General features: G+C 41.3%; 1 protein-coding gene across 5 annotated transcripts in view; it reads right to left on the bottom strand.

Moving 5' to 3' along the window:
- Window positions 1–19,070, bottom strand: part of IL16 (interleukin 16) — a 47,572-nt gene that overhangs the window by 6,041 nt on the left and 22,461 nt on the right. For 4 of the 5 annotated variants that reach the window (XM_039359321.1, XM_039359320.1, XM_039359322.1 and 1 more), the window contains 13 exons: window positions 17,555–17,687; window positions 15,067–15,175; window positions 13,313–13,452; window positions 11,893–12,003; window positions 10,924–11,038; window positions 10,600–10,673; window positions 10,117–10,333; window positions 9,082–9,199; window positions 7,041–7,173; window positions 6,001–6,088; window positions 4,668–5,137; window positions 2,982–3,120; window positions 1,205–2,318 (listed from right to left, as the gene is read on the bottom strand). In XM_039359321.1, coding sequence (XP_039215255.1) covers window positions 1,205–2,318; window positions 2,982–3,120; window positions 4,668–5,137; window positions 6,001–6,088; window positions 7,041–7,173; window positions 9,082–9,199; window positions 10,117–10,333; window positions 10,600–10,673; window positions 10,924–11,038; window positions 11,893–12,003; window positions 13,313–13,452; window positions 15,067–15,175; window positions 17,555–17,687 — 2,961 coding nt within the window. The remainder of the gene's footprint in view (window positions 1–1,204; window positions 2,319–2,981; window positions 3,121–4,667; window positions 5,138–6,000; window positions 6,089–7,040; window positions 7,174–9,081; window positions 9,200–10,116; window positions 10,334–10,599; window positions 10,674–10,923; window positions 11,039–11,892; window positions 12,004–13,312; window positions 13,453–15,066; window positions 15,176–17,554; window positions 17,688–19,070) is intronic. The other variant, XM_039359324.1, reaches the window with a different exon arrangement.

Raw genomic sequence — 19,070 nt, 5'->3', positions numbered from 1 at the left:
GGGTTTCTCCCCAAAATGTATTGAAATATGTCAATGAAAAAAAACAACAACCTGGATTATCTTTCAAACTGCCACCATTCCTGAGCAGAAACGGTCCTCTTCAGAATTCCCACGGACAACCCACAGCTACTCTTCTAGGGACAAGGCCCATTCCGACTGATTAAGAGAGACCCTGCTTCATAAATGTATTTTACAAACCAAGAGAATTCCAGAGGTGGTGTTTCTACACTAGTTGTCAGGGATCAGAATCTGAGAAGGGTGCTTAAAAATGCAGTTGCTCCTTTTTTTTTTTTTGACCAGTTCTCCAATCCACCTGGCTTTCTTAAAAACAACACCTGCCACTTCCAACAATAAATAAATAAGCACAACAGATTTTAATACTGCATTCATTATTACAAGAATGGGGATCTGAAGACAAAAGAAACAGCCTTATCTAAAACTGCTGTGGGGACTGCGCTAGTAGAGTTGAATGAAGAGAAGAAGGATAATCTTCAATTTCAGGCAGAATCAGAAGAATATGCAAGATCCGGGGCCTTTTTTTATTCCTGAGATGTTTACAAAATGCTCCCTTCGTAGCTCTATCAACATTGGAGACATCAGTAAGGCAAATGCCATTGGTGGAGAGCACTTAAAAGCCTTCTTCCAATGTTAACATCTCTCCAATTATTCTTTGTTTTCAGGGAAGATCTTAGATCTCCCATTGCCTGTTAAGATGCTTGGCCTGAACAATACTTTTGTCCTTCGTTTCTGAAGGAAAGTGTGGATAAAAATTCAAAAGGTGCACCATGCTAAACCAGTGTTTTTTAAACCATGATTTGTTGATCATAGCTACAGAGTGTCCCAAAGGTGTTTTTTCAAGAGGCAATCCCAGAATTCCTCAGCCAGCATGGCTCAGCTTGGAAACCTCTCCCTTTCCCCTCAGCATGGCTGGCTCAGGAATTCTGGGAGTTGAAGTCCACAAGTCATAAAAGAGCCAAGGTTGCCTACCCCTGGTCTAGTTTATCAATAAGACTAAGCCAACATGCGTAAGCGGGAGCATAACTCTAAGCTAGAGCCAAAATCACATGATAGCTTAGTATTATATGTGCATTTGTATAAAAGCAGACTTAAACTGCCAAGCAAATACTAAACCCAAGGGATTTTTTGTTTGTTTGTTTAAATAGAAAGAAACACACCTTCAAAGTTACAAACAGAAAGACCTTACTTAAGAGAATAGCCAGTGTCCAGAGACTGAACTTCTCTTCCTTGAGGGGAAGCAATCTTGTCTTCTTCCGCGCAAGATTCGGAAACCCCTCCGTTGGCGGCTCCAGGGCTCTTCCTACTACAGCGAGGAGACTGAGAAGGAAAGCCGTCTAACGATTTCATCAAAGCTGACGAGAAGTGGTTGCTAATGGAATAGATTTTGCTGCATTTTTCCCCCTCGGCGCTGGTTTTCAACATCTCATAGCTCTGAGCTGAAGTGAGTGGAAAGCTGTGCGCTCGTTGGCTGGGTGCTTTTGTGACTGGCGGGTCAAGTTCCGCATTTTGTGAGGCTGGAAGATTCAGAAATGAGTCAAGAGGGGTGCTGTCGTTCATCTTTGAAAGCGAAGCACCGTGATCCACAGAGGAAGAAGAAGACACGTTGGTCTGACTTTCTTCTAGAGAGGAGGGCAAGGAACTGCTCTCAGCGCCTCGGTGGTCAGTGTTACTGGTGGATGCTGGCTGAGGATCAAATGTAGCAGATTTGCAAGCCTGCCCACTCGAAGCTTGCTCTTTTGGAGTGAGCAGCTTTGGACTCAACTTCCGAGTTCCCTTATCAGGAGACTGAGGAGTGCCCAGATTTTCAAAAGAGCTTATTCTCTGCTTTATTGACGATCCTCTAGGTCTAGGGGATGTCCGGATGATCTTGGTAACGCAGCCCAGCTCATTGTCAGATAGGCTCTGATGCTCAGTGCTGCTGCTTCGGAGAGGTTTTGCATCTGAACTTCCTTTCTTGAGTCCTTTAAGGCTCTGGCGGAACCAAGCTGGTTTGGGCGCTACAGGTGGACCTTTCTTCACAAAGTCACCTTCCTCTGACATGAAAGAGGCTTTGGGATCACTCTCCTCGGTGTCTGATGGCTTCAGGGCTTCTCCTGAGCGATGCAAGGCTGGCTCACCATCTTTGCTCTCGATGCCATGAGGCATGTTTAAGCTGCACCTTCCTTCAGCCATGCTGGGGTTAAACAAGCTTTTGATGCAGTCGGAAATTCTCACCCCAGGATCTTCGGTTGTCGTCTCCAGGCTATAATCCACCCTGGCTTGTCTTCTGAGGGCAGGCCTTGTAGATGAGTCTGTCTTCCCTGAGTGGCAGAAAAACATTAAGATGCATCATATGATTAAAAAAAAATGTCAGCTCTCACCAAGGGGGACCGTTCTGAATTCAAAGTTGCCCTGTAGGATTACAGTTCCTGCACGCTTGTCAGCAAGGTCCACCAAACTCAATTTTACCCTATCCCTATGAGTGAAATTTATTTCTAAGTAAGCAAAAAACTGAGAAAATCTCTTTCAGATGGAGCTAGCTGTCCAGGCAGTTTTTATGGTAGCAACAGAGGAGCAGAGTCATTATCTTCTTCTATTTTTTTTTTTTAAAAATCAAATGTAATCATGGGAATTCCTGGTGGTCTCCAATACAAGGGCTAACAAATCCCAACTCCTTAACTTCTGAGCCTAGAAAAAGTTCAGGTGTGCCACCAGCTGAGAAACTTCCAAGTAGACACAGTTACTAACCTACATAGTTGTGCAGTTAGGTAATCCCACTTCATTATATTAATTTTGAGTGCAATCCCAGGCAGATTTCTTCAGATGTTTGCAGAAAATTACATGCCAATCTGCAGTCTTGGTCATAATAACCATCACTTGCCCAGGATTGCAAAGCTGGGATTTGCAAAATAATTCCTGTTTCCCATTTCAAAGGAGAGTCCTCCATGAACACTGACTTTCCATTGCAGAAAACCGAATCTTACCTTTGTTGTTTTTCTTTTCCTGATCTGCAGCTCCCAAGGACACCTTCAGCTGTTCTGCAGCTCGTGGAGCTAAAGAACTTGCAAATGCGCCGTGCGTTACAACCGTCTTATTTCTCAGCCACAGCAGGTCCCCAACTTCCTGTCGACAAAACAGGAAGCACATAGCTGACAACACTTAGTTGCATCAAACTGCATTCTCTGGTACCTTTAGAGCTGTTCCAACTAGATCAGGGGTCCTCAAACTTGGCCACTTTAAGATTTGTGGGCTTCAACTCCCAACATGGCTGGCTGAGGAATTCTGGGAGTTGAAGTCCACAAGACTTAAAGGGGCCAAGTTTGAGGACCCCTGATCTAGAGGAACATAAAAGATCTAGAACTCAGCACAGAATCACCTTTGGGCTTTCAAGTCTGACAAATGCTGTTGTTAGTTCAGCTTTATGCCGTTAGATTCTGTAGTCAATCACACTCAGTTAGGATTTGGTTGAATACTGATTTATCTGAACACTGGGTTAAAATAACAGGGATTTCTTTTCTCTTTTTTTTAACCATCATTTTTTTTTTTTGCCACTTTTTAAACATTCTTTGCAGTCCATTCCTAAACTTTTTTTAAAAAAAAAATCAAAATAGGAACTTGATTTACATATGCATTTCCGTTTCTGGTAAAATGAAAATGATGCTTTCAGAGGCTTAAATATTCTCCCCCCCCCCAGTTCCCATTTGATTTGATTTGCATTTGCATTTGAAAGAGGAAGAGAATGTTGGTGAAACATTCTTGGGCAAAGTGTGGTTTTCTTTTCTTTTTTTCTTTTAATATTTTTTATTGATTTTTAACGTACACCTTGATATTTGGTAAACATCGTGTTGTCTGGGTTAATGTTTGTTATACTAAGAAATGTACTAATTTAAGGTTGATAAAAGAGAATATTATTGGAAGAAGAGAAAATCAAGGAAAGCTACGATGTGGAGTATGGAATTATAGAAAATAATTGTTATTGATTGTTTGTAAATATAAACCCGGATAACACACTGTTTACCAAATATTAATGGTGATTATGTTAAAAAAATAATAAAATATATTATGAATTTTTATGAGGGGGGATTCTCAAATAAGTAAGATATCTAACAACTGTTTCCAAATCAATCAACAAGGTAATCAACAAGGTTGGACCCCACCTTCACAAAAGAGACATGTCCCCTTTATATTATTACTTTTTATAGGAATAGGATAATAAGCCACCTGGGAAAGCCAAGGGAAATCATCAAAACAATTAAAAAACGAAAATTAGAATATTTCGGACATGTGATGCAACACCCAGAAAAATACGGCATACTCCATTTAATCCTCCAGGGAAAGATGGAAGGCAAACAAGGTCCAGGCAGAAGAAGAACATCGTGGCTTCAAAATCTAAGGGCCTGGTTTGGACAAAACTCAGCTGCACTTTTTTGTGTGGCTGCTGATAAAAACAGGATCGCCAACATGGTGGCCAACGTCCGATAACGGATATGGCACCAGAAGAAGAATAGGAATAGGGTGGGATCAGGGTTGGGGTTGGAATTTGTGTTAGGGTTAGGGTTGGGGTTAGGGTTTTTACAAATAACATTTTCAATATTTAGCAAACAGCATAACGTCAGGGTTCATGTGCTTAAAGGAAAAAAAAACAATGAATAATAGATATCTTGTCTTACCTGAGTGTTTGAAGATGGTGGGACTTCACTCTCAGGCAGAGTGGGCCTGTCTTTCATCTCTCTGATCATTTGCTCATTATCAGGGCAATCCTGTTTGAAATACTTCCTTGGTGGGGGTTTGGGTTTGATGGACCGGGGTTTTCTAACCAGGATCTCGGTGCATTTTTTAGCAGCATGGGGTGAAAGGGGGTTGACATCTTGAGATCCTGACCGGGAAGACTCATTTCGTAAACTCATTTCACAAAACGAATGTCGGGAGCCTGGTGGCTGTGTAATCGCTACATCCAGATGATGGTCTTTTCCGTGGCCGTTGGTCAACTGATAAAGCAGGCCATTTCCACAAGAGGACCTGGGGTTGTAACTGCTATCACTGCTGGAACGGATCATTGGCTTTTGAGAAGGATGGTTGAGGTGGGCATCATTCTTCTCCAAGTATTTTTCACAGGGAGCTTTCTTAAGCCAGCTGCCCCCTACATTAAAAGTAGAACACGGACACAGTCAAACACTGCAGGGAAGAGATACAAGGTAATGGCTAGAATCCAAAGTCCTTCCCAAATGGTTCTGTGCATCCCAAAGGACCTGGGATTTTGTTTGAGGATTTCCCTTTCTAACACAGCTTACTTGCGTGGCAAAACATGAAGGTTGCAAAAGGTCTATGTTATCACCTGGGAAGCTGCAGTTCAGAGTTTAAAAATCTCCACTGGATCACTGTGTGCCAAGGAACTAATCTAAATTCCTTCTCGTTATTGATAACTGTCCAATATGGAATTGATTTTACCTTGTGGTCCACTAAAATTAATGCCTGCTTTACTAATACAAAAACAACGGCCACGTTATTTTTTTTATTTCTATTACAATTGCTCAAAGAACAATTAAGGTTTTCTTGGTGACGGTGAAGCTGATGATTCCTATTAGGAAAGGAGTTATTTCTTATTTTATGGTTTGAAAGTCTTGGAGTAATGATATCAAAGAAGATGCATTTCAACCCAATTTTTCTGGCTTTGGATGAACTGGAGAGGGCTGTATGTTACAATAGGGATGTTATATCCAGAACGTTCTAACGCTTTTTTACATCTTAGGAAAACAAAGAAAAAACCCCATTAAGTCAGTTTAGGTTCAGATCGAAGAAATTGATGGATTGTATTTTTAAAACTGTAGTTCAGTATTCTTCGCCATTTTGTCCCGGAAGATCTGGTTTTCTCTCTGTGATATCTGGGTACCAGCTGTAGTAACAGGTTAATGGACTACAAAAGTCTCTAAGCTGTTCTGGCCTGGTTGGATACTTCAACAACATGGCAAATTATTTGTATCTAAATTAAGGGGAAATCCTTACCTTCTGCATTCCAGTGGAATCTGTCTCTTTCAAACTTGTTGCTTTCCATAGCATTGGAAACAGCATCCTTTAGCTGCTGTTCAGAAACCTGCAAGAGGCCACAGGCCATCAAACCATGCTGAAAATTTTAAAGCTTGGCAAGAGTCTGCTTTAATTTCCATTTCCGCAATACTTTGTAATCACCTAACTACCAGTTTGAAGTCTCCCCTAGAACTATGGGTGGGTTTCACTATTACATTCTATTAAATTCTGAAGTTCAGCCTTTTGCCGAAGTTTTTAGTGAAGATATTTAAAGGGGGTTACTCAATGCAGAACGATACTTCATGCCAAGACTTGTGAACAACTCAACTTTGGGGTCTTCGTTGATCTAATGAAAATTAACCATTTTAATCTGATTTTATATATAGTTTTTTGCAGCACTTTGGATCCAAAAACAGCAACATACTTTAGAGCAAAGGGCTTCAAAGTTGGCAACTTTAAGACTTGTGGACTTCAACTCCCAGAATTCCTCAGACAGCCCTGGCTGGCTGAAGAATTCTGGGAGTTGAAGTCCACAAGTCTTAACGTTGCCAAGTTTGAAGAGCTCTGCTTTAGAGAACACAATATTAGGACTGTCTGCAGCTTTTTAAAACTACTGCATCTTTTTCCCCCCAAAAAAGAGATGGAGCTGCTTTAAGGAGTTTCACAGAGTTGCTATATGTGTGTCTTATGCATTCTGTAGCATCTTTCCCCTTCATTTTTGAAGTGCTACACAACATTAAGTTTAAGCAATAAGAATTAAAATACATGGTTGCTGTTAAGGGACAACAAAAATGAAAGAAAGAGAATGGCCAAAAGATTCCAAAGAAGGATGGTCAACACCTTTGCAAGGCTAGAGGCCTGATGAAACTCAGACTGGGTTTAGGTTCTCCACAATAGAAAGACTTTGCCAACAAGTGTTCTTGGTACTTGTGTGGCTTTGGGGGGGGGGCTACTTTGGCAGTTGTCCCAGTGCTTGGAGATCATTAAAATATATACATTTCTTTCATTTTCCACCTTACCTGTGGTTCAGGATGCCTGCTAATGATAATTTGCACAATGCCAGGATTGCAGTGGCTTAGGACAGCATGAACTTCGCTAAGGGTCATTGTTTGAACTGATGCCTCGTTGATTTCCACTATTTCATCTCCACCTCTTTGAGAAGATTGACATTAAAAACAATAACAAACACCAAGTGTTAACCCTAGCATTGTCAACATCGTATATTTTTTGCAGACCTGAAACATTACCAATGTGGTTTCTCTTTGCTACTTTAGGATTCCAAACACGGAGCCTGAAGCCCAAAGAATTTTAGCTTGTCTTCTACTGTCAAATGAGTAATCCATATATAGGCCAATTAAGGCAACAGGTTTTACGTTCTTCCTCTCACACTCTTTTTGATATAAAGGGGACATGTCTCTTTTGTGAAGGTGAGGTCCAACCATGTTGATTACCTTGTTGATTGATTTGGAAACAGCTGTTAGATATCTTATTTATTTGAGAATCCCCCCTCATAAAAATTCACTCCTTTTTAAAATATATTTTATTATTTTTTTTAACATAATCGCCATTAATATTTGGTTTATATTTACAAATAATAACAATCAGTTTCTATGATTCCATGCTCCACATTGTAGCTTTCCTTGATCTTCTCTTCTTCCAATAATATTCTCTTTTATCAACCTTAAATTAATACATTTCTTAGTATTTTAGTAGATAGCAATGGAATACAAAGATTTTTCTAGTATTTCTACAAGTAACAGCCACATCCCTATGAAGCTTCTTTTCTAATTAATCATCTCCATCCCTTTATCATAGATCCTGTCCTTAAAGTTCTTATTTCAATTTATTTTCCCCACAATGTTCAAAAACATTTTACCCGTTAAGATTTTTTTAGTGTTAAGTACACTTAAATATTTAAGTCTTTTTCCTCATACAAGCCTTCCCAACTGTTTTACATTTCTTATATCTTAAAACCGAAGAAGAAGAAGAAGAAGAAGAAGAAGAAGAAGAAGAAGAAGAAGAAGAAGAAGAAGAAGAAGAAGAAGAAGAAGAAGAAGAAGAAGAGGAAGAAGAAGAAGGAGAAAAGGAAATAATATACTACTTGAAAAACACTGACTCCTTCTAAGTTAGTTGGTTGGGTCACTGTTAATATAGCAATAGCACTTAGAGAAACCCAAGGCGCAAAGCTTAGGGACCACTGCTTAACAGCATTTTACAATGGCAGTTTACAATGTCAGCATATTGCCCCCAACAATCTGGGTCCTCCTAGGAAATGCTAATCCACCTCCCACTGCATTTAAGCGTGTTATGTGAAGAAAGTCAATGGTTGTTATCTCTTGCCCCTGTTTCACTAACGTGCAGAACAGATGGAGGCCCAGCTGAACAGAAAGGGTTCGACAAAGATTGACTCATGGCACAGAGAAAGAAGACGCAGGCTCCTGTTTTTGGTTTCATCTCACTCTTACTTCTCTAAACTTTCTCTGGATGCTCTGCTTCGCAAGAAGCAGCGCCTTGGCACAGAATTTAGCAGCTATGTTGTGCTTACAGTTTCTTTCTTTGTTGTTGTTGCAGCCTGGTCTTTCACTTTGCAGGGGAATTTCAATATTGAGATATTTCAAGGAAATCAAGAAAGAGAGGGAGGGAGGGAGGAAGAGGGAGGAGGAAGGAAGGAAGGAAGGAAGAAAGGAAGGAAGGAAGGAAGGAAGGGAGAAAGAGGGAGAAGGAAGGAAGGAAGAAAGAAAGAGGGAGAAAGAAGGAAGGAAAAAAGAAAGAAAGAAAGAAAGAAAGAAAGAGGGAGGGAGAAGGAAGGAAGGAAGAAGGAAAGAAAGAAAGAAAGAAAGAAAGAAAGAAAGAAAGAAAGAAAGAAAGAAAGAAAGAAAATTTTGCAATGCATGTGGATGAATTGAGTTTGCCCATAATGATTGTAAGGTATGCCCTTTTTTTCCAGGAGAAAAATTAGATTGGCTTAGAAAAACAAACTTGGCACTGTAACCTCTCGCCTTTTGAAAAAGTGGGAAGTGAATGTCAGAAAGCTTTGGAAATTATTCAGTCTTGACATACCTGAGCCTCCCATCCATGTGAGCCACAGACCCAGGCGAAAGAGTGTGGATGAATATCCCTGAAATGTACCGGGAGTAAGGGATGCTGCACAAGCCAATGCCGAGGCCCACACCAGCCTCTGTGGAAAATATATTAAAAAGAGAAGGAGAGGCAAAGAGGAAGTGAGCTATCCAAATGATTAAGGAATTGTGCCACTTCCCTCTACAGGCACTCTATGTCAATACTGAGCATTAGGCTTGCCCCTGTCCTCAACCATTCAGGATTTCTGCATGGGTACCTGGTAGAGTGTGAAGCTGTGACTTGTTTTATCACAATTTCACAAGCCAGAATAGTACACACATATTAAGACATTAAAACTGGTCCGCAAGCCATCACAGCCAAGTAGATGTGCTAGGCCAGTGATGGCGAACCTTTTAGAGACCGAGTGCCCAAACTGCAACCCAAAACCCACTTATGCATCGTCGAGTGCCGGGTGGGTGTGGCCCATTGGCTGGGTGTGGCCAATTGGGGGTGTGGCCCATTGGGTGGGCGTGGCCCATTGGGTGGGGGTGGCTGCGGTGGTAACAGCAGACTGGGTGGGACTAAAAAATTCAATCAATCAATTCCAACTTTGCAAGATCTTTTTTTTCCCGCGAGAAGTTGAAATTGACTGATTGATTGAACCTTTTTTTTTTTGTACATGGCGGCAGAGGCCTAAAGCGAAAAGGTTTTATAAAACCCAGCTGAAGGCCTAGGACTGGAGCGACGGCACGCGTGCCCAAAGAGAGGGCTCTGAGTGCCGCTTCTGGCACCCGTGCCATAGGTTCGCCACCACTGTGCTAGGCTAGCCAAACAAGTTTTTTTTTTATGAATCCAGTCATTATATTAGAAAGATTACTCTCTCAACTCCTGCCAAACCAGAAGATACTTTTGGCACAGCATCACCCAAAAATAAGGGGGGAAAAGGGCTCAGAGGGACAGTATATTTGAGCCAAGTCTATTCTGGAAACACTTGGGTTTTTTTTGGGGGGGGGGCTTGCTATATTTACTGCTCACCTTTATTTAAGGAAACTTCCATCATGATCCTGTCATCCGGGTTCATGGTACTCAGAGGAAACGCTGGGCTTTCTGGCCCAAAGGAGCTGTTCTCCTTGGTGATGCACATGCTGGTACTTAGAGAACGACAAAGATGAGACGATAAATAGCTGGTGGCCGAAGATGGAGTGCTGAAGCTTGTTCGAACGGTGAGTGTGAGGAGACCCTTCTTGGCCTGCTAGAAATAAGGAAGCCTTGTGAGAAGAAGGACGAGAAGAACATAGAGGAGGAGGAGGAGGATTGTGGGGTCCTTGGTGCTTTCTGAGCTTGGTTGTTTTCTTGCAAACATTTCATGACCCAACTAGCTAACATGGTCATTGCTAGAAGGGAGGAGGAGGAGGAGGAATACATGAAAGAAAAGGGGAAGGGCAAGAGTGGGGGGGGGAGAAAGAAAAGGAAGAGGAGAATTCATGTAGGAGAAAAAACATTGTACAAAGCCATCACCTTAAATTTCTGCAAAGCTTCATGGTGTGTGAGTCCATGCATTGATTCTCCATTCAATTCCAGGATTTCATCTCCTGTTGCATCAAAATAAACAATCTTATTAGCTAGGTTTTGGCACCTGCATTTCATCAGCTTCTCACCAACTAAGATTCATTAACCATTACACACACATTTTCCCCATTGGATAGCTGTACATAAGATCAAACTCACCAAACCCACTCGTATTTTTTTTTTAGGATAGACCTTCAAATGTTTACAGAACCCTCCTGTAAACCAAGCTGTCCAGTTCCAATTCATTCAAACACCGGGACAATGTTATCCTACCTTCCTGCAACCGGCCATCAGCAGCAGCTGCTCCGCCAGGAAAGATTGTCTTCACATAGATGCCAATGGGGCCATAAATGCTGTCTTGGCCACCCACAATGCTGAAACCCAATCCCTAATGGCAGGGAACAAAGGGGGCATTTTACATGATTAATCACCTGCTCCTTTTACTAACTGCTTAAACAAGCAATGAAAACACTTTTGTTTGTGAAAAGTTCCTGGAGGAAAAAATGTTTTTATTGGCCTTCAACTCTGAGCAGTCAAGTTGCGATACAGATATACATGCCCTAATTGTAAAACTAGATCCTATCCTATCCTCAACTCCAAAAGGCGGTGGGAATTTATTCTTAAGTAGCCATGGATGCATCAATCCTCCTGTTGGTTCAGGATGGTTTTCCTTGCATGCATTTATAGATCTGTACCATTCAAATCCCGCACATTCCAATAACATTTAAAATTTATGGGGAAAAACATCAATTTCTTGCTTCCTCCTTAGAACGGGCTTTTACTATTGGAATGAAGGAGTGGTTTAATTCATCACAGAATTAGTAGCCAGTTGCAGAAGCCTGCACAGAGCAGGTCATTTTTGGATAGTTATTTTTTATGCCTTTTCAAGAACAATAAGGATAACAGTATATTATTGCACTGAGCCCCTGATTTGTTAGGATGAAAGAGCAATCTTGAAATTTTAAACAGAAACGAAATCTGCCAGTATCTCCAGATCAGTGTTTCTCAACCGTGACAACTTGAAGACGTGTGGACTTTTGACTCCCAGTTACATGGCTGGGGAATTCTGGGAGCTGAAGTCTACAGGTCTTCAAGTAGCCAAGGTTGAGAAACATTGCTGTAGACCAATCTCTCCCTTAAAGGAAGACTGGAGTTTTTAAAAATGGACTCCAGAAAACCATTTTGGTCCCAGTGTTCCTATGTATTATCCAAGAAAGACATATAACAAAGCAGAGACCTCACCTTCCCTTGCCCTTTCATTAGAACAATGTTGGATATCATAGAGGCCTGTAAACCTGAAGATGTGGACATGAGGTGGGCGGTACTTAGTGAGCGAGATGATCTGGAGAGAGGCTACAGTTGAAAGAAACAGCAAGGAAAGGTTAGTATAATACTGGAGGAATTTTTTTAAATTATATTTTTATTTAAAGCAGTGGTTCTCAAACTTTTTAATGCCGCGACCCCCAACCGGTCGTAAGTCAAGGACTGCTCAACCGGTCCTAAGTCGAGGACTACTCAACTGGTGCAGCACCGTTTGCAGAATGGGACTTTTGGCGGGCTCAGCAGGGCAGAGACAGCCTGGACAATTCCTATTGGCTTTTGAAAGCCAATAGAATTAGACTCTATTCAAGAGAGTCTATTCTATTGGCTTTCAAAAGCCAATAGAATAAAAGGGAGTAGCACAGCTAAGGAAAAGGGGGGAAAAAATGGCGGACTGCGTTGTTTGGCGACCCCCGTGAAATGGTCATTCGACCCCAAATGGGGTCCCGACCCACAGGTTGAGAACCATTGATTTAAAGTATCACAATTTTTTGCCTACAACAGAGTTGTGAATTACATGCTGGTGACCTATCTTTCATCATTCTTCATAACCAGTGAGGATTGTAGTTGTAACATACAATCAGGCTCCAAATGGCTCTATTGCATCCACATCTCCTCAAGGTTTCTGTTGGTGCCATGCAGAGACTGGAATCCTGCTTCTTTTTCCTGTCTTTATCATTCAAAATTTGCTTTGGGAAATCTTTTTCAGAGAAGGAGAGTTTCCTTGGAGTGAAACTCTCCTAGCTGGAGGGTTCTGTTCTTGCATTTATTTAATTAGGAAGTCACCAGGGATGTGTATTAATGGCCACTTCCTAATTATATAAGTGCAAAAACACCACACACATAACAAATTATCTTTAATTGAACAATCCTTGCTCTCTATCAGTCTCCTAGGCAGAGAGAGGCATAGCCCAGCTCTTGAAAAACTGCTGGAGAATTTCTCCTTTCCCTGGATAAATTCAGGAAAAAGGACCCTCCCAAGTTTTGAGGTGGAGAATTCCTGAAGACCAAAACCTTATTTCAATTCTAACTTGCTCATCCAGCAACTAAAGGATTCTAACCGATTCTGCAAACAGAGTAGCAATATGCATTTCACTGAGGATTTACAGTCCTTCAGGGACACTGAAGGTAAAGAGATGCAGGTGATGTTCTCCTTGGTCCATAGAAGTGACCTCATTCTTCTGAGGTCAAGGACTTCTGGAAAACAGGCTGCTTTGCTGTAGGGCAGCCAAACCAGGAAGGAAGTGTTTGGCCCGAAAGCTGCATTTCCATCAGCATTGTCATTTCTTGACCGTTCCACAGATGGAGCGCTAAAGTCCGGTGGGCTTCCTTTTCCGCTTACCTTGACAGCTGCTTTTTCTGCTGCATTCTCCAGCTGTTGAGAGAATGACTTTCGGTTGCTATAAAGGGACTGTCTGTACCGAGAGGCTGACTTCTTGACCACAGAACAATCAACGTCTCCTATCCAGTATGGACTAGCACCTTAAGAGGGGGGAAAAAGTAGACTGAACTGAATACTTTATTTGGCCAAGTGATGTTAGACACGCAAGATGTTTGTCTCACAAATCATCATCATCATCATCATTAGGGGAAGTAGTAAAGAAGATAATGAGAAGGATAAAAATAATACTGCAGCCATACTACACGGATAGATAGATAGATAGATAGATAGATAGATAGATAGATAGATAGAGATAGATAGATAGATAGATAGATAGATAGATAGATAGATATAGATAGATAGATAGATAGATAGATAGATAGATAGATAGATAGATAGATAGATAGATACTAGACAATATTGTGGGAATTAGGTGTTCAGCAGAGTGATGACAGGAAAGAAAAACCTGTCCCTGTGTCTCTAGTTGTTTTGGCTTGCAGTGCCCTCTAGCGCCATCTTGAGGAGAAGAGTTGAAACGGTTTATGTCCAGGGTGTCATGGGCCTGCAGATATTTTCTCAGCCCTCTTTCTGACCCATGCAGTAGGTCTTCCGTGGAAGGCACGGTGATTGCAGTTGTCCTGGTCTGCAGTCCTAACTATCCGTTGGAATCTGTACCTGCCCTGTTTGGTTGCTGTACCAAACCAGATAGTTATAGAAGTCCAGCAGTGTTCTTCTATAGCAGATAGGAGGGTTCCAGTATCTCAGGGGCTGACCCAAAGAAGAGGGAGTCAAGCTATTCTCCAAAGCGCCTGAAGGCAGGACAAGAAGCAACAGATGGAAACTCATCAAGGAGAGAAGCAACCTAGAACTAAGGAGAAACTTCCTGACAGTTAAAACAATTAACCAGTGGAACAACCTGTCTCCAGAAGCGGTGAATGCTCCAACACTGGGAGTTTTTAAGAAGAGACTGGACAGCCATTTGTATGAAATGCTATAGGGTTTCCTGCTAGGGTAGGGGGTTAGACTAGATGACCTCCAAGGTCCCTTCCAACGTTATTTATTATTATTGATCATCGCACAGTCAGCCAGATGTTCAGACTGGATTTGGCATTTTTGTCTACCTATTGAGTCCTTCCCAAGGACCTGGGATAGGCAGATGTGGATATTTGATGGTATCACAGATATCGTTGCAGGATGGAAGCAGTTGTTGTTGTTGTTATTATTACAAATGATAGACTCAATAATTCTTCTGTCAAACTGTATCAGCAGCTCCTGGCATAGTTTGAACTATGCAGGAAGACATTCTTTCTTGGGTCTTTTTAATGATGGTTTTAATGTTAGGCGTCCATCTCAAGTCCTGGGAGATTACAGAATCCCCAAACTTGCAAGATTCCAGTGCTGATATCGTGCTTTTAATCCTAGGAAGAGGTGATGGGATATAAATCTCCTCCTAAAGTCCACTCTCATCTCTACAGTTTTAAGCATGGTAGAGATAAACAACTTGACTGCCTTTCTTTCCAGAACATTCCTACTTCACCATTTTTAATAGGCATCTGCAGGCATCTCCTCCCCTTTCTTATCGTCATCTCCAGAATGGGAATCATTAGATTGCTACACTTTGTACAGATCTTGGTGCAGCAAGGCCGAATCAATGTCAAGTGTGCATTATGCACATCTGCGTGCAACTGTACGTAGCCTAAACTGCAGAAACTTACTGGCTGAATTGCTGCGCGTCCGCTGGCATTTGGCTTTCGTCTGCAGAATGGATCCATTTGGCAGGTCATGTTTAGTTGGCTGCTCCTTATGAGGGCCACCGGACGATTCCTGGGAGAATTGGGGGGAAAGGCACAACATCTTAAGTATGTGCAATGATTTAAAAGTAGGCTGTGTGTTGGTGTCAAAATTCACCCCTAGGTAAACAAGGAGAGCCCACTCTGGCATTAGCCTAAAATGTGAACAATCCCTTTTAAACTAAATCAAGTTTTTTTTTCAAACTTAGCAACTTGAAGATGGGTGGACTTCAACTCCCAGAATTCTCCAGCCAGCACTGGGGAAAAATACTGACCTAAATGGTAATGGGAGAAAAGATGGAACTCTTCCCCACTTCTCAGTCACATCCAGGCAAGGATTCCTTAATCCTTTGGGCAAACTCTAACACTGAGCCTTTAGTTCGGAGCCCACTGCAGACACAAACTGCATGAATTTCTGCATCAGTTGCACCTTACATAAACGGAAATTTCACAAAAGGTCTCTTGACAAATTGGAAGGTTATGAGCAAGATGGTGCAGACACATTACAAAACTCTAGGCCTGTCACTGCGATGTGCATGCCTTGTGGGATATTGCAGATTTAAAATCAGTAACAGGAAACGCTGATAAGGAAGAGGCCCAATTAGTTAAATACACTGAACACTAATATACTTGGTGCTTTCTGAGGTTGCTTGTTTTCTTGCAGACATTTCATTACCCAAACTAGTTAGCATCATCCGATCTAATCCATGCTACTTAAATACTCTATAGCCAAAAATGGAATAGGCATAATTGTATGTGCTTTAAGCTGTGGCCATTGTTTTGTGCAGGCAACCTTGGCAGGGATGAGTAAATAAATGGGTGTCAATAGTAGTGAGAAGGAGCAGAGGTTGCTGCAGTCCAGTCTTTCCCCAGTCATTTGTAGGAATATCAGAGAGGAGAACAAATGTTACTCATGACGGTGAAGGGCACTTAGGGTTAGTTCTTTAGAACAGAACAGAACAGAATAGAATAAGAATTAGGGAATAGAAATAGGGAATAGAATAGAAATAGGGAATAGAATAGAATAGAATAGAATAGAATAAGAATAAGAATAAGAATAAGAATTAGGGAATAGAAATAGGGAATAGAATAGAAATAGGGAATAGAATAGAATACAATAGAATAAGAATTATAATTAGGGAATAGAAATAGGGAATAGAATAGAATAGAATAGAATAGAATAGAATAGAATAGAATAGAATAGAATAGAATAGAATAGAATAAGAATTATAATTAGGGAATAGAATAGAATAGAATAGAATAGAATAGAATAGAATAGAATAGAATAGAATAGAATAGAATAGAATAGAGCTGGAAGGGACCTTGGAGGTCTTCTAGTCCAGCCTCCCGCTTAAGCAGGAGAACCTATACCATCTCAGACAAGTGGCTGTCTAGCCTCTTCTTAAAAATCTCCAGTAATGGAGATTTTAAATTATAAATTAATAAATTATAAATTAATAAAAACTGTAACATCAGGGGGAAACCTCCCCAAAAAACTTGGAGGTGCGTTCTTGACATAGAGCATTCTTCGTAAAGACTTGAGTTCCTTTCTCCTGCAGCAGATGGCGTCTTGGTGAAGGCAGCTGAACCTTGCCGTTAATCTTCCATGATGACTGAATTAATACTTTTACTGTTTTTCTTCTGGCACTGCTCCTCTGCTGCAGGGCAGGTAGAATTTAAACTGGTGAAGCCACACACCCCCCCCCCCAGGTTGATGTAGCTGGGAGGAAAGTTGTGCCTTTTGTAATCCTATCAGTTGTTTGTCAACTAAAAGCATAGGTGTGTGCCAGCCAAAGGGGGGGGGGGGAATGGAAAAGCTTTGCATTTTTCGACCTGAATTTAGTTACATTCCTTACAGCTTTGCGTTCTGTAAGAATCAGCGCTCCTGGCACCTGCCAAAGAGGTTAGGGGTGCTCCTAAATATCTTAAGAAGGTTAGGGGTGCTCCTAAATATCAGAACTCTTTGGTCTTGCCATTCTTGAACCTGGTTTTTTTTTTCTTTTCTTTTTTTCTAGAGAGAAGAAAAAACCCTTGACCTATCCTGCCCTTTTGGGTAGCAGAAACAATGGGCAAATGGGGAAAGTGAAAAGAGATCTTATTCTGGAAAGCTACAGCCAGCTCTAAGTGGAACAGAGAAGTAGCGATAGCACTGATGATGTTACCTAGTTGGGTAATGAAACGTCTGCAAGAAAACAAGCAAGCTCAGAGAGCACCAAGGACCCCACAGCTCTCCTCCTCCTCTTCCTCCTCCACCACCACCACCGTCTAGCACTGATGACGTTTCCTACTACTTTGGGTAATGAAACGCCTGCAAGAAAACAAGCTCAGAGAGCACCAAAGACCCCTCATTTCAGCCCTGAGCTACCAATATTCTCCTTCGTTGGAACAGAGCGGTCTCAACTCTTCCACTTACCTTATTAGCAATCACTAAATTAACCAAGCCTCTGGCAGACTGGATGAGCGATTCGGCCTCTTTGCTGCAAAGCTCTTTAAGAGGTTGCCCATTGACTGTTAAGAGCTCATCACCAGGGCTTAAACGACCATCCCTTGGAAAGAAAAGAAAAAAGAACACACAGCAATAGTGTCATCAGTTCTTTCTTCAAAGGGAATCCCTGCTTTTTTTTGAGCTGCTGGTGATTCTGTTCGGGTCATGTTTACATTTGCCAATCACAAGAGTCTCAGATTAGGGGAGGCTAACAAACCAGCTTCTTCTAATTTTTATTAAGACAAATAGAAAGAATAAAAACTAATATAAACTACGGAAGGAAGGAAGGAAAGGAGGAGGGAGGGAGGCAGGCAGGCAGGCAAGCAAGCAAAAGAGCTATATCTGGACCAAGATCAGTGAGGAAGGAAGGAAGGAAGGAAGGAAGGAAGGAAGGAAGGAAGGAAGGAAGGAGGGAGGGAAGCAAGCAAGCTAGAGAGCCATGTCTGGACCAAGATCAATGAGGAAGGAAGGAAGGAAGGAAGGAAAGAAGGAAGAAAGGAAGGAAGGAAGGTAGGAAGGAAGGAAGGAAAGCAAGCAAGCTAGAGAGCCATGTCTGGACCAAGATCAATGAGGAAGGAAGGAAGGAAGGAAGGAAGGAAGGAAGGAAGGAAGGAAGGAAGGAAGGAAGGAAGGAAGGCAAGCAAGCTAGATAGCCATGTCTGGACCAAGATCAATGAGGAAGGAAGGAAGGAAGAAAAGCAAGCAAGCTAGAGAGCCATGTCTGGACCAAGATCAATGAGGAAGGAAGGAAGGAAGGAAGGAAGGAAGGAAAGCAAGCAAGCTAGAAAGCCATGTCTGGACCAAGATCAATGAGGAAGGAAGGAAGGAAGGAAGGAAGGAAGGAAGGAATTAATTTCCCCCTTCATTCCAGCAAATAAAAACAATTTTATAGCATTTCTCTCTTTACCCCATAACTCATCTGTTAACTAAAAATCCAAAAGTCTCATCATTTGTTCTTTATCATCAAAAATTCAATAAGGGAAACCAGATATAACTAATTTTTATTATAACCCTGGTCAAATAAGCATTCTTTCTCCGAACTTTTATCAGTTTACTTTTTGACCCCTCTAAATATGGTCCTGGAGCTTTTTTCATGTTCATCTTCTTCTTTACCCCAACATCTTTCAAACTTTAACAGACCTCTCTGATATATCCAGTAAACAGAATTTGTCTTTTTTTTTTAAAGTCACTTCTCATAAAATGCTTCAAGACTTTAACAGACCTCTTATACACATCCAATAAGGAAAAAAAAATCACAAATTATAAACTGACAATGGCAGCTTTTTATAAAGAAAATGTATATAAAATAGATGGCACTTGCCACTAGCAAGATAGGGAAAATGTTTAAAAATATGTCAGATAGATGTTGAAAATGTAAACATAAGTCAGGTACTTATTATCATGTCTGGTGGACATGTGTTAAAACAATGAGATACTGGAAAGA

Source organism: Crotalus tigris, unplaced genomic scaffold, assembly GCF_016545835.1.
Source record: "Crotalus tigris isolate CLP2741 ecotype Arizona unplaced genomic scaffold, ASM1654583v1 scf7180000019068.10715455, whole genome shotgun sequence".
Lineage (NCBI taxonomy): Eukaryota > Metazoa > Chordata > Lepidosauria > Squamata > Viperidae > Crotalus > Crotalus tigris.
The sequence above is the reverse complement of the archived record's forward strand: the minus strand, read 5'-3'. Positions and strand labels throughout refer to the sequence as shown.